We start from the raw sequence: 17,304 nt of genomic DNA on the forward strand, positions 1-17,304 counted from the left end.
GTCTGCAGAAAATAAGGCTGTTCTGTGACTCTAAGATCTGATAGCAGACTTAAGTATTACCCTAAAATTAAGGATAGTTTACTTATTAGTGTAGAATTTAGAAGTATTTACCACTGGCCTTGCAGGCATTTTTGTTTGAGGTAGCTCTTGATTTGCCTGAAAACACATGCAGCTTCTCAGGCAGGGCAGCATGCATCCACTTAACTTTATTTACTAGCTTACTCCTAGTGGCACTGATGTGACCTTTCTTCTTACTTAATGGATTTATGCTGGTCCAGCCTTGAGGATCTGCACTCTCCAGTAAAAAGAACACAAAATAAAATTTGTGAACATATAACAAGTTTCATTTTTTTATCAAGAATGGCTACACATAAAGTGCAGTTTTAGTTGTTTATTGCATGGCTTGCTGTGTTCAGTGGCTGCATCCACAATTCAGTCATCCCTAAAATATGTTTTTTGAAGTCCAGTGCAAAGATTAATTGGCTTTTTATCTACCTTATCTTACAGTGTGAGAATATGGATGATTCTGTTCTTCAGTGCCTTTTGTCTCTGCTAAGCTGTCTCAACAACCTCTTCCTCTTACTTAAGGTTATTTTCTAATCTTTGGCTCTTTTGGGTTTTGATTATTTCGCCATTTTTCTCTGATTATCCTTTCTGTTTGGATGTACAACTTCTATAAAACAAATTTTCCTTAAAGAAAATTGATAGGCTCTTTTTCTTTCTGCTGGCTTTTATATCTTCTTAAAGACTTAACATTTTCTTACCTGCTTAGAAATCCAAACTGCGAACTACTGATAGTCATTTTATTTCTTAATAGTCTACGTTCACTAAGCTGTTTTACCCAGATACTTCTCTTTTTAGTTCATGTCAATCGAACATATACTGCCTTAGATAGAAACAGTGTCTTCTCCCACTTTTCCATCTGTTGTTCTTGAACTGTATCCATACATCCTAAGCTACGAGTCAGGTATATGAATTCTTGTCCAAGTTTCAAGTCTAGAAATAGCATCAATATCCAGAATATGACATGTGAGGTATGACATAGCAAGCAGAATGCTATTACGCTTCCAGATTAACCTGGTACTAAAACCTGTTTACTGTTTTTCCTCAACATTGCTTTTGTCTGCTGGGGTCAGAATTATGACTTTGAGATAAATTTCTGAGCAAAAAAATCTGACTTTGCTATTTTGCATAAGGGTTTTTCAAAGGTATGAGAGTTTTTATTGTGCAAGTTTGTTTCCACAGTGATCCTCAATTTCTATGCAAAATAAGAAGAAAAAGTATTCTCAGCTGAATGTGTTTGGAGAAAAATGATAGTCAGTTGCTTGATTTAGTTTGTTGCTACAGAGACTTTCGATGACTCAAATGTTATCATCTTACCCTCTTCAAGTGAATTGCACAGTATCTCTTAAGCAACAAAATTATTGGTTGAGGATCACATTGCAGTGGAAATACATCACTCTTAATTGCTTTATTTACACTTATGATGTAAGAAGTCAGGATATACCTGTTGCACCAGAGTACAGTATAGGGCAGAGAATTAGCTAATGCATGGACTTGGTGATCTTAAAGGTCTTTTCCAGCTGCAGTGCTTCTATGACTCTTTGATTGCTCAGTGTGTATCAATAGGATTCATAAGGAAGTATCTTGCAGATATTTTGTAAAGTACAATCTAAAGTAATTTTATGACTGCAGATTTTTTTTATACTGTAAATTTAGTTATCCCAAAGATTCACACTGATTTTTCTGCTGTGAAAAAAATCTGTCATCAGAGGGAGGTGGAATAGGAATTGAAGCATGTGTTTGAAAGAAAAAGAGAAGAATTGTGAAGTTTTCAAATATAGGAAAACTGTAAGATAGTGAGAAGTCTGAGATAGTGTCTTTAAGCTAAGACCTCCAACAGGGCTGCTGGATATTTTTATAAAGTTTTTCTTTTTTAAATAATTTTATTCAAATATGAGACTGATCATTCAGAAAGCATCACAAAGGTGAGCACCCTACTGAAGGGATGCATTCTCAGGTTTATGGTATCGTGTTGGCTTTCATTTGAAGTCTGCCTCCTTTTATTTATAAAATAGGCTTCATTGCTTTCTATGCCCTTAGATAATGTTGTGTTTGAACACTCAGTTATGTATCTTCCCTATTTCTTTGTCATATTTGCCATTTCCAGTAGGTGTATGACTGGAAGGGCTGTTAGAAAACCTGAGTTAGAGACTTTGCAAACCTCCCATTTACTTTCATATGTCTTGTTTGTTTGACACTGTTTACAGTGACCTCCAAGGACTATTAATAACTTAAATTATTTTGTCCATTTGCAATAAAACTTGGTTCACTAAGCATTAAAATGCCTGGATGCTTTCAAAAGATTGGCTTTGTTCCTTTTGATGTACTTCATTGTGTTTCTTCCTTAGGACCTGAGAGAAAGTTACAGCACACAGCAATTAGCCTTGGAGCAGCTCCACAAGATCAAACATGACAAAGTAAAAGAGGTAGAAAAAAGAAGAGCTGAACTTGTGCTGAAAAAGTGACTGGAAGATGAGGCTGCAAGGTACCATGTCTGAATGTATTGCTATTCTCCTTTTGCTTTAAAAACTGGATCTTATCAGTGAAAATTCATCCTGTTGAGTGGCCTTAGAGAAAACATTTTATTGGGATGGTTTGAATTCCCTCTTTCCAATCTGCTTTTACCTTCTTTTAAAAACCCCCCACCTTATAATTAGGGTAAACCAAATAATCACTTCTGCTAATAAGATTTTTAGCTCCTTTAATAGATAATGCTCACACATTTAAAATTCCTTCTATTTTCTGTTTTGCTGGTCTTCAAAGGATCTGACCTTTTTCCTTAGAAATACTTCTGACTGAGCAGATACCATTTTTTTGGCATGTATTTCCAGTTACGAGCTTCATACTTGAGACAGCAGGCAACGCATTTACTGCTTGATTCATTGTTAATCTTGAAAAATGGATGAGTGAGCAAGTGTTGGGTTATAAATTTGGCTCCTTTTTTAGGAGGACAATGAGAAAATTCAAATACATGTCTGAGAGGACCATCCCTTTATATATATGGTCCTGGTTTTGCACAGCCTAGCCTCGCCTCAAGCATTTTTCTCAGGTCTTGATTTCTCATGGTCTTGTTCCCAACTAGTTTTGCTTTCTTTTGTTTCGCTGATTAAGAAAACATAGTTTCTAGGGTTTGATTCTTGCTGTATAAGGTGCCACTCTCCAGACAGTCTGCTGTCAGCTGCCTATTTTGTGTTTAGCAGTCCTCATTTGAAATGGTGCCAGAGAGAAGGTGGAGCAGTGCTCTCAGTGGGCAGTCCTCAGCTCTGAAGTTGCTTTGAAGTACTAGTTTTGACTTTTCATTCAAGAGGGAGCGTTTTTATGCAATAGTGTGATGGAGTTTTGTAACATTTGTGGCAGTCTTTAAGAGAAGCACATGTATAATGACTTTCTGTTAATTTTGCTGTTGAATAGAGCTGTCTGATAGAGTAAGAATATTGCTGCACAGCTTCTACTAGAACCTGTCACATGCTTGAAAATACAATAAAATTACCATCAGATGAGTGGAATTCCTACAGTGATTTGATGAAGCGGTCTCCTCTAGGTGTGGACCCTCCTCAACCACCTCTTTGCAAGGTGGCCCAAAGAATTTGATTTCTTCTTTTCAGAAGAAAGGTCTTGAGAGCTAAAATACAATTATTTTTAAGGTTGTAACATTGGATAATAACGTCTTTGGAGGGATGAAAACCAGGGTAAAGTCTGAATAATTTCTGTAAATAGAGTCAGACTTCTAGATTCTTTCTGCTGAAGACTGTGGCAGTGTCAGGGACAAGCATATTGAATAGATGACAACAGTAGATAAAGGCAAAAACTTCAAACAGTGAAGATTAGTATTGAAAGGCTATTTTTAATCTGTTTGGAAATCTTAATTTCCAGTTGTGAGATTTGGATACTGCCTTGGTGGACAGTTTAAAACCTGTTTCTTGCTCAGAAGGCTGTAGGTGAGCAGAACTGCTCATGGAGGCACTGCACAAGTAACCATGTGGCAGTGCTTGTGTAGCAAGAATTTTAATCCATTTGTTAACTTGAATGTGAAGTACACTTATGTTAAGGCAAAACGTGGTCTCCTGTTGAAAAGCTTATTGCCCAGAGAGATAAATAAACTCAGTTTTACTTAAAGTGCAGTCAGTTACTCTGAACATGATCTCATTCTTTTTTATCCAAATGTTTTCCCACTTCTCTCTTTCTTTTCTTCCAGAAAAGCAAAATGGGAGAAGGAAAATCGATGGCAGGAAAATATCCGACGGGAACAGGAAGAGAAAAAGCAGCGATTGGAGGAGGAACGAATGCAGGAAAAAGTTCAGGAAAAGCTGAAAGCTGAAGAAGCAGTTGCTTTGATGAGAGAAAGGGAAAATAAGCAGCTTTATGCAGAGGAGGAGAGAAATAGGCAAGCCACCATCTTGAGAGAAACAGAGCAACAGAGGGAACTGGAAGAAGGTAAAAGAAAGCAGGAACAGATAGCAAAAGAAGATGAGGAAAGATGGAAGCAGAATGAAGAAATAAAGAAGATAAAGGAAATGACCAAGTCTCAAGAAGCAGAGAAATCCACTTCCAAATTAAACATACATGAAAAGTTTGCAGAACTGTTGAAACCAATAGAGGGTCAAAGTCTTAAGCCACCGTGGAAAGATGAAGGTAATCTTAGTCTGTCGTTGTTTGGTGTGGTGGGTTGGAAGGGTAAGGCCAAGAAACCTCCTCCCTTCCCCCTTGTAAGGTAAAGGGAAAGAAAATTGAAGGGAAAGGGAAAAAAAAACTCACAAGCTGAATTAGCAAAGCAGAGGAGCTTTATATTTACAAAGCAATGTAGGGTATGCAGGGGAATATATACAAATTTACAATATTTACAATATATACAAAGATATACAACAGAGTAACACAGAAATGAGAGTAACTCCCCTCGGCAGAGGGGGTTCCCCACCTCCGCTCTCCCCTCTCTCCCCCCCTTTCCCCAGAGTAGGTCAGAAAAAGGGAGAAAGAAGAAAGAAAGAAGTTAAAAGCAGTTTTGTGTTAATTGGAAAGGAGTCAATACAGGCCTTCTATCTTATCGGTTTCAAGGCCGAAGTCTTGGCAGAAAGCCCAGCAGAGAGAGAGCTGCTACCCAAAGAAGAGGCGGAAGCAAGACTGACAGAGAAGTGCTGGAATGCCCAGTTCACTCCCAGTTCAGAAGGTGCTTCCTCCCACTTCACCAATGAAATTAGTTTAGATTATTCTTTCCGTTTACCAACTTCCGTCCACCATATTCCCTTTCTTAAGGGGGCAACGTCAACCGGTCACATTTGGCTTCAATGATTCTTGTTTTCCTATACGTTATTTTATCTTTAAATGCATTATTGTTGTTGTGACACTATGTGTGACCATTTTAGGCTGTGCCTTTAAGAAAGGGACATTTTCTGGAACACTCTGGCCGAACGTTATGGAATAATAACGAAAACAATCAGATATTCTAAACGAATTTCATTGGTAGATTGGTAAAATGCAACTTTAAGTTTTAGTTCAGTTGGAATTTTTCTCAGTTCCACTCTGTTCTGCCTTTCCAGCCTGTCTGCTTCTGAGCAAGTAGCTGGAACGACCTTGGATAATAGATAAGAACTAATCCCTGCATGCGCTTTGAGGCCTAACAAAATTTCATCCTTATTAATTACCTTTTCTCTCTCTATAGCCCTTTTTGGGAAAAAAGGGAGGGAGGGGGGTACAGAGGGGAAACCCTCCTCTGTCCGGAGGAGGGAGTTTTGTTCTGATTATTTTTCTTTGCTGTGTATTTCTGTATATATATTGTAAATACTGTATATTGTGTATATATATAACCTGTATTTCATTTTGCTTGTGAATATAGCATATCCTTTTGCATCTCCGACTGGGCTAGCTGTGGTTTCTTTCTTTTGTGGGGGAGGGAGAGCTAGGCCTTCTCTCAACCCACCACATTATTGGCCGCCCAACTCAGGGCTTGGGGATAATTAGCTTGATTTATTGCCTGCTCGAGTCGGACTAGCAAACATGAAGGTGTTTTGGATTTTGGAGCGTCTAGTTTTTTCTATATGTTCTGTCCTGATCTACAAATATTGTTTAGGTTTACTTCTTGATCAAATAGGCTAATATCTAATGCATAAATTTTATTTATGGTTTAAGTATAAAATTCAGCTTCTCTATGACTGCTGTCTGGGGTTCTTTTGGCTTAATAGATACGAAAATATAACTTCGACCACTCTGCCAATTGAGATAAGGGAGTTTAAGATTCCAGTAGGTGAAAGAGTAGTTTTAAGTGATGGCTGGGATCCAAAGGTAATTGATTTGGTGTGTGTAATCCTGCTATCAGTGACAATTAATGTGTTAATTAATGTGATAATTACCATTTCAGTGGTAAGTTCACTCGGGAACACACCCCGACCAGGAGCCTCGGAAAAGCACTAACTGCTTCCTTTTCAACCTACGGGAACCACGGGACTCATGCGATATCTCGGCACTTGGCTAGGATCGGCTCTTGCCATTTCTCCACGTGCTTGGGATCGCTTGGGCTCCCTGCATCGCTGCGGCACTTTTAAAAGACGGCCGCAGCTCGCAGCAGCTTCCGTTTCAGCCCGGGGTTCTCAGCCAGACACGCGCGCTGCCACACTTTTTCTAAAACTTTGTCCAGTAGGTCCCGTGGGCAGGGCTAGCCATGGTGGTAACTTACCGCAATAACTCCTTTAAAAAATCAGTCTCGACTCAGACTGAGGGGGGATATAAGCAGGTAGGTAGGTGTCATAAGCAAGAGGTAGGTGTCCAGGCATCTGGCTGTGGACGGTGCTAGAGCCTGGCACTTGAGATGCAGGGTAGTGGGGACGGCTCCTGCATAACGTGTGAGCAGATCGACTATCTGCTTAACCTGGTGGCCAGACTGAAGGACGAGGTTGCTAGAGTTAGAGATGTAAGCGATTGTAGAAGGGTGACGAACCTGAGTAACCAAGCTCTGCAGGCCCCCCCAGCAGAGGCTGGTTATCCAAAAAGCAGAGGGGAATGGACGCAGGTTCCTCTCAAAAGACGCAAGGTTAAACCTCCTTGCCTCCCCTCACCTTCCCCACTGCCCTTGGAAAACAAGTACGGGGCATTAGAGGTTGAGGGTGAGGTGATTCTGATATCGGAGGACACACCATCTGGGGTTTTCCCTGTGGCAAATCAGCCTGCGGCAAATCAGCCTAAGGTTAAACAGCCTTCCCCTGGCATCAGGACTTGCTCCCTTAAAACAAAGAGGAGGATAATTGTTATTGGTGATTCCCTCCTGAGGGGAACAGAGGGCCCCATATGTCGGCCAGACCCTACTCACAGGGAGGTTTGTTGCCTCCTGGGAGCTAGGGTTGGAGGATTTACTAGAAGGCTGCCTGGTCTCGTGCAGCCCTCTGACTACTATCCATTACTAGTTACGCAATTAGGGAATGATGATGTTGCAACCAAAACTCCCAAGTCTATCAAGAATGACTTTAAGGCCCTGGGAGATCTCATTGAGGGGTCAGGTGCACAAATCATTTTTTCGTCTATACCCTTAGTTGCAGGAGGGAATTCAAGAAGGAACATGTCAGCAGCTATAGTTAACAAGTGGCTTAGAGGCTGGTGTAGTCAAAAGAATTTTGGGTTTTCTGATCTTGAAAAACTTTCTACTGCACCAGGTCAGCTGGCAACAGATGGAGTACATCTGTCCCAGAGGAGGGGAAAGATCAGAGTGTACAAGAATGGCCTATGCCTCAAAGGGAAAAAGATTCTAGGAAGGGAATTGGCAGGTCTCATAGACAGGGCTTTAAACTAGATTCGAAGAAGGAAGGGGCTGAAACCAGTCCCCCCAGGCTGGAGTCTGGGGGTGATAAGCTAGAGCCAGAGGTGAAACCAGCAGCCCGGCTGAAGTGCATGTACACTAATGCACGAAGCATGGGCAACAAACAAGAGGAGCTGGAAGCCGTCCTGCAGCAGGAAAGTTATGATGTGGTTGCCATCACAGAGACGTGGTGGGACGACTCACATGACTGGAGCGCTGCAATTGATGGCTACAGGCTCTTCAGGAGAGACAGGCAAGGGAGAAGGGGTGGAAGGGTGGCCCTGTACATCAGGAAGGCACTAGATGCCATTGAGCTGGAGATCAGGGACCATCAGGTTGAGTGCCTGTGGGTGAGAATTAGAGGGAAAACCGGCAGGGCAGACATCCAGGTTGGAGTCTGTTATAGACCACCCAACCAGGAGGAAGATGTTGATGAGTCATTCTATAGGCAGCTTAAGGCTGTCTCAAGATCGCCTGACCTTGTTCTCATGGGCGATTTCAACTCGCCTGATATCTGCTGGGAACTCAACACAGCAGAGAGGAGACAGTCTAGGAGGTTCTTAGAATGCATGGAGGCCAGCTTCTTATTCCAGGTGCTGCGTGAGCCTTCCAGGGGCAAGTCTATGCTTGACCTCCTCTTCACCAATAGGAAAGGGCTGGTGGGTGATGTGGTGGTTGGAGGGTGTTTAGGGACCAGTGACCATGAGATAATTGAATTTTCAGTATTTGGTCGAGCTAAGAGGGGTAGCAAGAAGACCTCCACTCTGGATTTCCAGAGGGCAGACTTCAGGCTACTCAAGGAACTAACTCAGAAGGTTCCTTGGGAAACAGCCCTTAAAAACAAAGGGGTCCAGGAGAGCTGGGCCGACTTCAAGGAAGAACTGTTGAAGGCGCAGGGACAGGCTGTGCCAATGTGCTGGAAGATGAGCCACCGGGGCAGACAGCCAGCCTGGATGGGTAATGAACTTTTAATAGAACTAAGGGAAAAAAAGAGGGTGTATCATCTTTGGAAGAAAGGTGAGGCAACCCAGGAAAAGTTTACGGATGTTGCTAGGTCTGGTAGAAAGAAAATTAGGGAGGCAAAAGCACATTTGGAGCTTAGACTGGCCTCTGCTGTGAAGGACAACAAAAAGTCCTTCTATAAATACATTAATAGCAAGAGGAAGGGCAGAGACAACCTCCACTCCTTGGTGGACACGGAGAGGAATGTTGTAACAAAGGATGAGGAAAAGGCAGAGATACTTAACACCTTCTTTGCCTCAATTTTTACTAGCAGGACAGAACTTCTTCCAGACAGCTGGCCTGCAGAGCTGGCAGAAGGAGCCAGGGAGCAGCATAGTTTTCCTCTGTTCCAGAATGGGGTAGTTGGCGATCTGCTCAGCCGCTTGGATCCCCACAAGTCCATGGGACCAGATGGGATCCATCCTAGGGTGCTGAGAGAGATGGCAGATGAGCTGGCCAAGCCGCTCTCCATCATTTTTCAGGAGTCCTGGCTCACTGGAGATGTCCCAGAGGACTGGAAGCTGGCCAATGTGGTGCCCATCCAAAAGAAGGGCCGGTTGGATGAGTCAGGGAATTATAGGCCTGTCAGCCTGACCTCAGTGCAAACTCCTGGCCAAGCTGTCAGCCCATGGCTTGGACGGGAGCACACTGCACTGGGTTAGGAACTGGCTGGATGGCCAAGCCCAGAGAGTGGTGGTGAATGGTGCCACATCCAGCTGGCGGCCCGTCAGTAATGGAGTCCCCCAGGGATCAGTGCTAGGCCCTGTGCTCTTTAACATCTTTATTGATGATCTGGATGAGGGTATTGAGTCGATCATCAGTAAATTTGCAGACAACACCAAGTTTGGGGCAGGAGTTGATGTGCTGGAGGGTAGAGAGGCTCTGCAGAGAGACCTCGACAGGCTGGACATATGGGCAGAATCCAACGGCATGAGATTTAACGCATCCAAGTGCCAGGTTCTGCACATTGGCCACAACAACCCCATGCAGTGCTACAGGCTGGGGTCAGAGTGGCTGGAGAACGGCCAGGCAGAGAGGGACTTGGGGGTGCTGGTTGATGGTAGGCTGAACATGAGCCTGCAGTGTGCCCACGCGGCCAGGAGGGCCAATGGCATCCTGGCCTGCATCAAGAACAGTGTGGCCAGCAGGAGCTGGGAGGTCATTCTGCCCCTGTACACTGCACTGGTTAGGCCACACCTCGAGTACTGTGTCCAGTTCTGGGCCCCTCAGTTTAGGAAGGGTGTTGTCTTGCTGGAACGAGTCCAGAGAAGGGCAGCAAAGGTGGTGAGGGGCTTGGAACACAAGCCCTATGAGGAGAGGCTGAGGGAGCTGGGGTTGCTTAGCCTGGAGAAGAGGAGACTCAGGGGTGACCTTATTGCTCTCTACAACTACCTGAAGGGGGGTTGTAGACAGGCAGAGGTTGGTCTCTTCTCCCAGGCAGCCAGCACCCAAACAAGAGGACACAGTCTCAGGCTGCACCAGGGGAGGTTCAGGCTGGAGGCCAGGAGGAAGTTTTACACCGAGAGAGTGATTGCCTATTGGAATGGGCTGCCCAGGGAGGTGGTGGAGTCGCCGTCACTGGAGGTGTTCAGGAGGAGACTTGACAGGGTGCTTGGTTTAGTTGATTGGGTGGTGTTGGATGATAGGTTGGATACGATGATCTTGAAGGTCTCTTCCAACCTGCTTTATTCTATTCTATTTGTTTACCTTCACTGGAGGTGTTTAGGAAGAGACTGGATGGGTGCTTGGTGCCATGTTTTAGTTGATTAGATGGTGTTGGGTGATAGGTTGGACTCTATGCTCTCAAAGGTCTTTTCCGACCTGTTTAATTCTATTCTATTCTCTTTGTTATATGCTGTACACCGGGAGAAAAAAGTATCTAAGGCCTGTTTCATTGTTAAGCGTAGATCAAAAAGAAGGAAGCATAGCTTTGGCTCTGCCCCGTAGCCTTCTAGTGGAGAATCTATATCAGTTAAAAATAAAGCTAAAAAGTCTGTCGGAAAGGCTGCTTTAAACAGTGCTGTTACTGATTCTGGCAAGCAGCCAGTGGCGACGGCAGCTCCCAACATGGCGGCTCCCCCGTCTTCAGCAGCCATTAACGAGGCAAAGTCATTTCCTCTTTCTTCTTCGGCAGGACTGGAAGTGTCCTCCGCAGCAGCTGGTCCGTCTCAAAACCTGTCTGCTTCCGTTAAGGCAGCTGCAAATTCAAACACGGCTCAAATTAAGCAAGTAGCAGTTTTAACAACAAGGACTGGAAAGGCCAAAGCTGATCCAGGAGCTGATGGGGGAGGACAGCAAGGTGCTTCTGCTGGGGAGGAAGAGAAAATTTGTCTTAAAAATATAGCTGAGTTATTGTGATCATCAGAGGATTGAGATGCAGCTCTTGGTAGGACAGCAGCTAGTGGAGGTGCTTCTCAGCATAAAGGGATCCTTGAGAGAGTGACAGAAAGATAATTTGGACAACAGGTTGAGGAAGAGGAGCCAAAGGAAGAAGAAGATGATATTTCTGAATATTCTTCACCTCGGGAAGAACTTCAAAAAGTCCGTAAGGATTACATCAGAGCAGATAAGGGACCAGTTCTAGCTTGGCTTGGTAGATGTTATGATACAGGTGCTCCAGCTCTAATGGTAGGAGACAAGTCAGCAGCTCAGCTAGGAACCCTCTACAAGGATAATGGAATAGATAGACATCTCGGTAGGGTTAATCTGTGGATACGCCTTTTAAAGGCAGTTTTCCTGAGATACCCTTCCCAAGATGATCTTCCTAAACCCTGGACTACCATAGATGAGGGAATTAAGCTCCTGAGAGAATTTGCTGTTACAGAGATACTCTATGGTGAACATGAAACTCTGAATCCTGATGACATTCCTGTAGGAACTGGTCTTGCCAAAAAGCTCATCAAGGTTGCTCCTTCTAATTATGCAAACATTCTGGCAAGCAGAATTGTGTCAAGAAATTATGGTGGAGCTCCTCCTACGTTTGGCCAATTCAGTGATCAAATGAGACAATTGGATGATAGCACGACACGTGTTTCTTTGGTTTCAGCCATTGAAACTCTGTCGGGAAAAATTGAGAATTGCATGAGAGAGTTGAAGGATGAATTTAAAAATACCATATCCCAATTGGCACAAATAGATAATTCCACTTCTTCCTCCAGATGGATACAGGTTTTATTTGTGAGGAATAGACATCCTCCAAGGAGGTCATTCCAAAGCAGGTCAAACCAAAACAGACCACCAAGGCAATCACGTAGTACTATTTGGATAACTCTGCATGATCAGTTTGGTGAGAACATGAACAGATGGGTTGGCCAACCAACTTCTAATCTTTTCAGGAGACTGAGGGAACTGCAAAGTGGCAGAACCCGAGGTAGCAATACTTGATGGGTAGCTGTTACTTCCACAGTTCCCCAGAACAACTATAATAGCTCCAACAGTGGCTCCAGTTATAACACTGCACACTGTGCTCAATGTACATATGTGGGCATACTCCCCATAACTGGGGTACCCTGCCTCCCACCAGGGGGAGGAGAGGGATAATAGAGATAACAGAATCTATTGGGATGTGTACATCCAGTGGCCTGGCACTTCACAATTTTGGAAGTACAGGGCCTTGGTTGACACAGAAGCTCAGTGCACCATAATGCCATCAAGTTATCAGGGATCAGAGTCTATAACTATTTTGGGAGTCACTGGTGGATCTCAAGAGTTAAGTAAGGTGGAGGTTAATATAAGTTAAACTGGTAAACAATGGAGGAAGCATACAGTTGTGACCGGACATGACGCACCTTGTATTTTGGGAATTGATTTTCTGAGAGAAGGGCGTTTCAAAGACCCTAGAGGTTACAAATGGGCTTTTTGCTTTTCCCATAGCAGAGGAATGCAGGCCTCAGTTTGCTTTCAACTGCAGAGGAATCCAGTACACTTTCAACAGGCTGCCAGTGGGCTGGATCCACAGCTCCAGCATCTGTCATGCAGTAATCCACGATGCTGTGAAAAAGGTGGTGCTCCAGAACACATCCAGTTCATCGATGATATCATCGTCTGGGGTAAAACTGCTGAGGAAGTCTTCGAGAAAGGTAACAAAATCATTGACATTTTTCTGAATGCAGGTTTTGCCGTCAAGTGAGACAAGGTGAAAGGACCTACCACAGAGATCCAGTTTCTGGGAGTCCGGTGGCAGGATGGACGCCGACACATTCCAGTGGATGTGGTAAATAGAGTCTCTACCATGGCAAATCCCACAAACAAGCAAGAGACCCTAGATTTCTTGGGGATAGTGGGATTTTGGAGACTGCACATTCCTGGATACAGTCAGATTGTGAAACCTCTGTATGATGTGACTCGAAAGAGAAAGAGTTTCCACTGGGGACCTGAACAAGCAAGAGGTAGTTCAAGCAATGGGCCTGGGATCTGTCCGAGATGGTCCAGTCATTAAGAACATTTTGTACACGGCTGCAAGTGACAATGATCCAACCTGGTGCTTGTGGCAAAAAGCTCCAGGTGAGACACGTGGACGACCTCTTGGTTTCTGGAGTCAAGGTTACAGAGGTTCAGAGCCTAATTATTCTCCGACAGAAAAAGAGATTCTAGTTGCCTATGAAGGAGTAAAAGCATCTTCAGAAGTAATTGGAACTGAATCACAACTTCTCTTAGCTCCCAGATTACCAGTTTTGAATTGGATGTTCAAAGGCAAAGGCTCCACACCACATCATGCCACAGACTCAACCTGGTCTAAGTGGATGGCTCTGATAACACAGAGAGCTCGAATGGGAAATCGTGAAAGGCCTGGTCTAGTGGAGGTGATCTCAAGTTGGCCTGAAGGTATCAACTGTGCTAAACCTCCAGAGGGGAAAGTAACTTGTGCTGATGAAGCTCCTCCTTACAATGACCTTTCTGATGACGAAAAGAAATATGCTTTGTTCACAGACGGTTCCTGTCGTCTTGTTGGAAACAAGCGAAGGTGGAAGTCTGCAATGTGGAGTCCAACATGCCGAGTTGCAGAGGCGAAGGATGGAGAAGGAGAATCCAGTCAGACTGCAAAGGTAAGTGCTGTCCAGCTAGCTCTCGACGTAACTGAACGTGAGAGATAGCCAAAGCTTTATCTCTACACCGACTCATGGATGGTAGCCAATGCTCTATGGGGTTGGCTAAAGAACTGGAAAAAGAATGGTTGGCAGAGAAAAGGAAAACCCATTTGGGCAGATGAACTGTGGCAAGACATTGCTGATTGAGTCAAGGGAATTCCAGTGAAAGTGAGACACACTGATGCATTCCTAAGAGCAAAGCTACTGAGGAACAGCAACACAACCGTCAGGCAGATCTTGCTGCAGGAGTTTCTCAAGTAGACATAGACTCTGATCTTGACCTCGACTGGAAACACCAAGGTGAGATATTCTTAGCTCGGTGGGCTCACAATTCGTCAGGACATCAAGGCAGAGATCGGGTGGATCTTTGAAAAACTGGGAAAAACATTTAGCACAAGCAACCTGGATGGTAAATAGTAGAGGTTCAGTGAATCGAGCTGGACCTGCACATTCATATCTGCTACAGAAAGTAGACGGTGATAGAGTTTCTATTGTTAGAGAAAAGAATCTGTTAGGTAAAACTGTTTGGGTATTTTCTCCCTCAGGAGAGGCTAAACCTGTCCGAGGGGTGGTTTCAGCTGAAGGTCTGGGTCACACTTATTGGGTAATGCAAGAGAATGGTGAAATTCAGTGTATTTCACAAAGAAATTTAACGTTAGTTGAAAGAGTTTACTTTCAGACTGTTGTACAGCTACATCACGTCCAAAGGTAGAAATCATGAGGAATCTCCGGTGCACGAACCCTGAGAGCCCTGAGTTAACTAAGAGACCTTGAGAATCCCTGTTTCCCTTTTTCTTCGCTTTGTCTGCGAAGAGACAAACTGTTTTCCATGTTTTTCTCATTTTCTGATTTTCTTGGACTTCTGAATCATCTATATCTGAGAATAGCCGGAATGGACTATGAACTTTATTTACAAACTAAATATTGTTTTGGATTGGATGGACAGTACGAACAGCCAATTAAATTGTTTAGAAGGGGTGGATTGTGACCGTTTTTGGCTGTGCCTTTAAGAAAGGGGCATTTGCTGGAACACTCTGTGGTGAATAGAATAAACCTTTATTTAGAATAGAATAAACCAAACCAGGTTGGAAGAGACCTTTTTGGGAAAAAAGGGAGGGAGGGGGGGAGAGAGGGGGTACAGAGGGAGAGCCCTCCTCTGTCCAGAGAAGGGAGTTTTGTTCTGATTATTTTTCTTTGCTGTGTATTTCTGTATATATATTGTAAATACTGTATATTGTGTATATATATAACCTGCATTTCATTTTGCTTGTGAATATAGCATATCCTTTTGCTTCTCCGACTGGGCTAGCTGTGGTTTCTTTCTTTTGTGGGGGAGGGAGAGCTAGGCCTTCTCTCAACCCACCACACTATGGCAGGCTTATTGTCTAAAACTTTAGTAAAAATAAAACAACCCAGCAATGTTTCATGTTTTAGTTAATTATAAATCATCCTATTAACTTAGGTGTGGTCTATCGGTTTTCAGCATTTCTGGCTAATGACAAATCTTGCAGTGATCTTGACCAACAAATGATAGATGCTGGAAACAGTAATATTGTAGCTTTTGCCTAAGGCCTGCACATTCTGATGTTTAAGTAAAATGTCAATAGAGAGTTTTGCTCAGTGATGAGATTTATCAGCAATGAAATCTAGTTTATTTCTGCATTACTTAATGCCTCTTATTAAAAAAGACGGAACTGAAGTCAACCTGACTCTAGTGGAACTTTGAAAAATAATGAGTTTAACAGTACTTTAGCTAAAGGCACTTCGGGTTACTTCCATCCTTAGTTCCTGTCAGTTTTTATTAGCCATTTTTATCACTGAGTTCAGGAAGATCAGAATTAGAACAGTGTTCAAGGGTATTTGCACACCTCAGCTATGGCTTGTACAACATTCACTGTTGGGATCAGTCACAGACTTGGAGAACACAGATGCAAAGAAACTATAAAGTGTGGTATTTTAGGTTTCAAAGTAAAATCATCAGAACTGAGCACTTACTGTTGTAGCAGTGGTATCTTTTTCAACTTGGGAAATTATAATTGTGTTAAATGAGACTATGGTAAAGCATTGACTTAGCCAGAGAGGTTTGACAAGGCAAGATGAGAATGTAAAGATGTCTGTGTTTTGCTTCAGAGGACAATAAATTTGATTGCCTGTGTTAAGTTTACTCTGATTAGCATGTTAAACTCTTGCATTGTATGCATCCTGTCAGCCTGCTAGAACTAGTGGTCTTCTCTCATACTTTCATAGTGCCTGGGTCAAGAACTGTTCTCTTTTTGTAACACAAATACCTGTTGCTTAGAATAATGGGGCTCAAACTAAGTGCTTATCTTTGTATTAAAATGTTAACTATTTTTCTTCTACTTTCAGGCAATGCAGTTAGGGCCTCAGAGTCTAGGAATTCAGTTGCCTTTGTAAATTACAGAGCTTTATATCCATTTGAAGCAAGGAATCACAATGAAATGAGCTTTAATACTGGCGATATAATTCAGGTAAGATTTGCCATAACTTGAAAAAAAATCAACCCAGTTTCCCCCAGCCTGGAGATTCACAAGGTTTTAAGTGTCAGATGTGTTATGTTGATACATTTTAAGGCTTACTCAAAATTTAAATTAAATTTCAGCTAAAAATCTTTCTTTGGATCTTATGCATCTTAGAGATTATGAGAATCTGCTTAGCATAACAACAGTGGATGCTTAACATAAACTTTCTAAAATTAGTAGACAAGGAATGATACAGAATCATAGAACCATTTAAGTTGGAAAAGACCTTTAAAGTTATTGAGTCCAACTGTTAACCTTGCATTGCCAAGTCTACCTCTAAACCATGTCCCTATAGTTGCTGCAGTTTGTTCTGTGTGTACAGATTAGCCTCTGAGTGTGCCTGAAATACAAGTGTAGTAAATAGAGGCATGAATCACTAATTAGTGGCATTTGAATTAAAATAAAACTAACATGTTATTTAACAAGTAGATATGAAAGGTTCTTCTGAATCTTAATACCATCTTCTAATGTATTGCTAGCATAGACTTCTGCCTCTTGCTGGCTGGTCCTTTATAAATACTCTCTCAGGCAGATACCTGTAGCAGTTTATTTTGTGTCCATTCTTTGTTAGCAGTTCTCTGGTTTCAGATAGATGTGCTATCTGTAATGTTATGGCAGGACCATAAGGTTTGGAACACTCTCCTATCTTCTCAGTTGAAATCTGTGTTAATTTCTGTAATTCTATCACTTGTGCATGTTATTGAAAGAATGTGCATTCAGGTGGACTTGGGAAAATTGATGCACAACTGTAGTAATACAATTAATGTGTATGTAAATAATATACCAGTGTGTATGGTTCCTTCTCATTCAGACTATAAGCAGTATAGGTAGA

At 42.8% G+C, this 17,304-nt stretch overlaps 1 protein-coding gene across 1 annotated transcript in view; it reads left to right on the top strand.

Moving 5' to 3' along the window:
• Positions 1-17,304, top strand: part of ITSN2 (intersectin 2) — a 103,772-nt gene that overhangs the window by 26,109 nt on the left and 60,359 nt on the right. Inside the window, 4 exon segments of the mRNA XM_068143121.1 lie at positions 508-588; positions 2,412-2,548; positions 4,259-4,695; positions 16,300-16,421. Of these exon segments, the coding sequence (XP_067999222.1) occupies positions 508-588; positions 2,412-2,548; positions 4,259-4,695; positions 16,300-16,421 (777 nt within the window).

Source organism: Melanerpes formicivorus, unplaced genomic scaffold, assembly GCF_026170545.1.
Source record: "Melanerpes formicivorus ecotype bairdi unplaced genomic scaffold, bMelFor1.0.p_v2 SCAF_9, whole genome shotgun sequence".
NCBI classification, from domain to species: domain Eukaryota; kingdom Metazoa; phylum Chordata; class Aves; order Piciformes; family Picidae; genus Melanerpes; species Melanerpes formicivorus.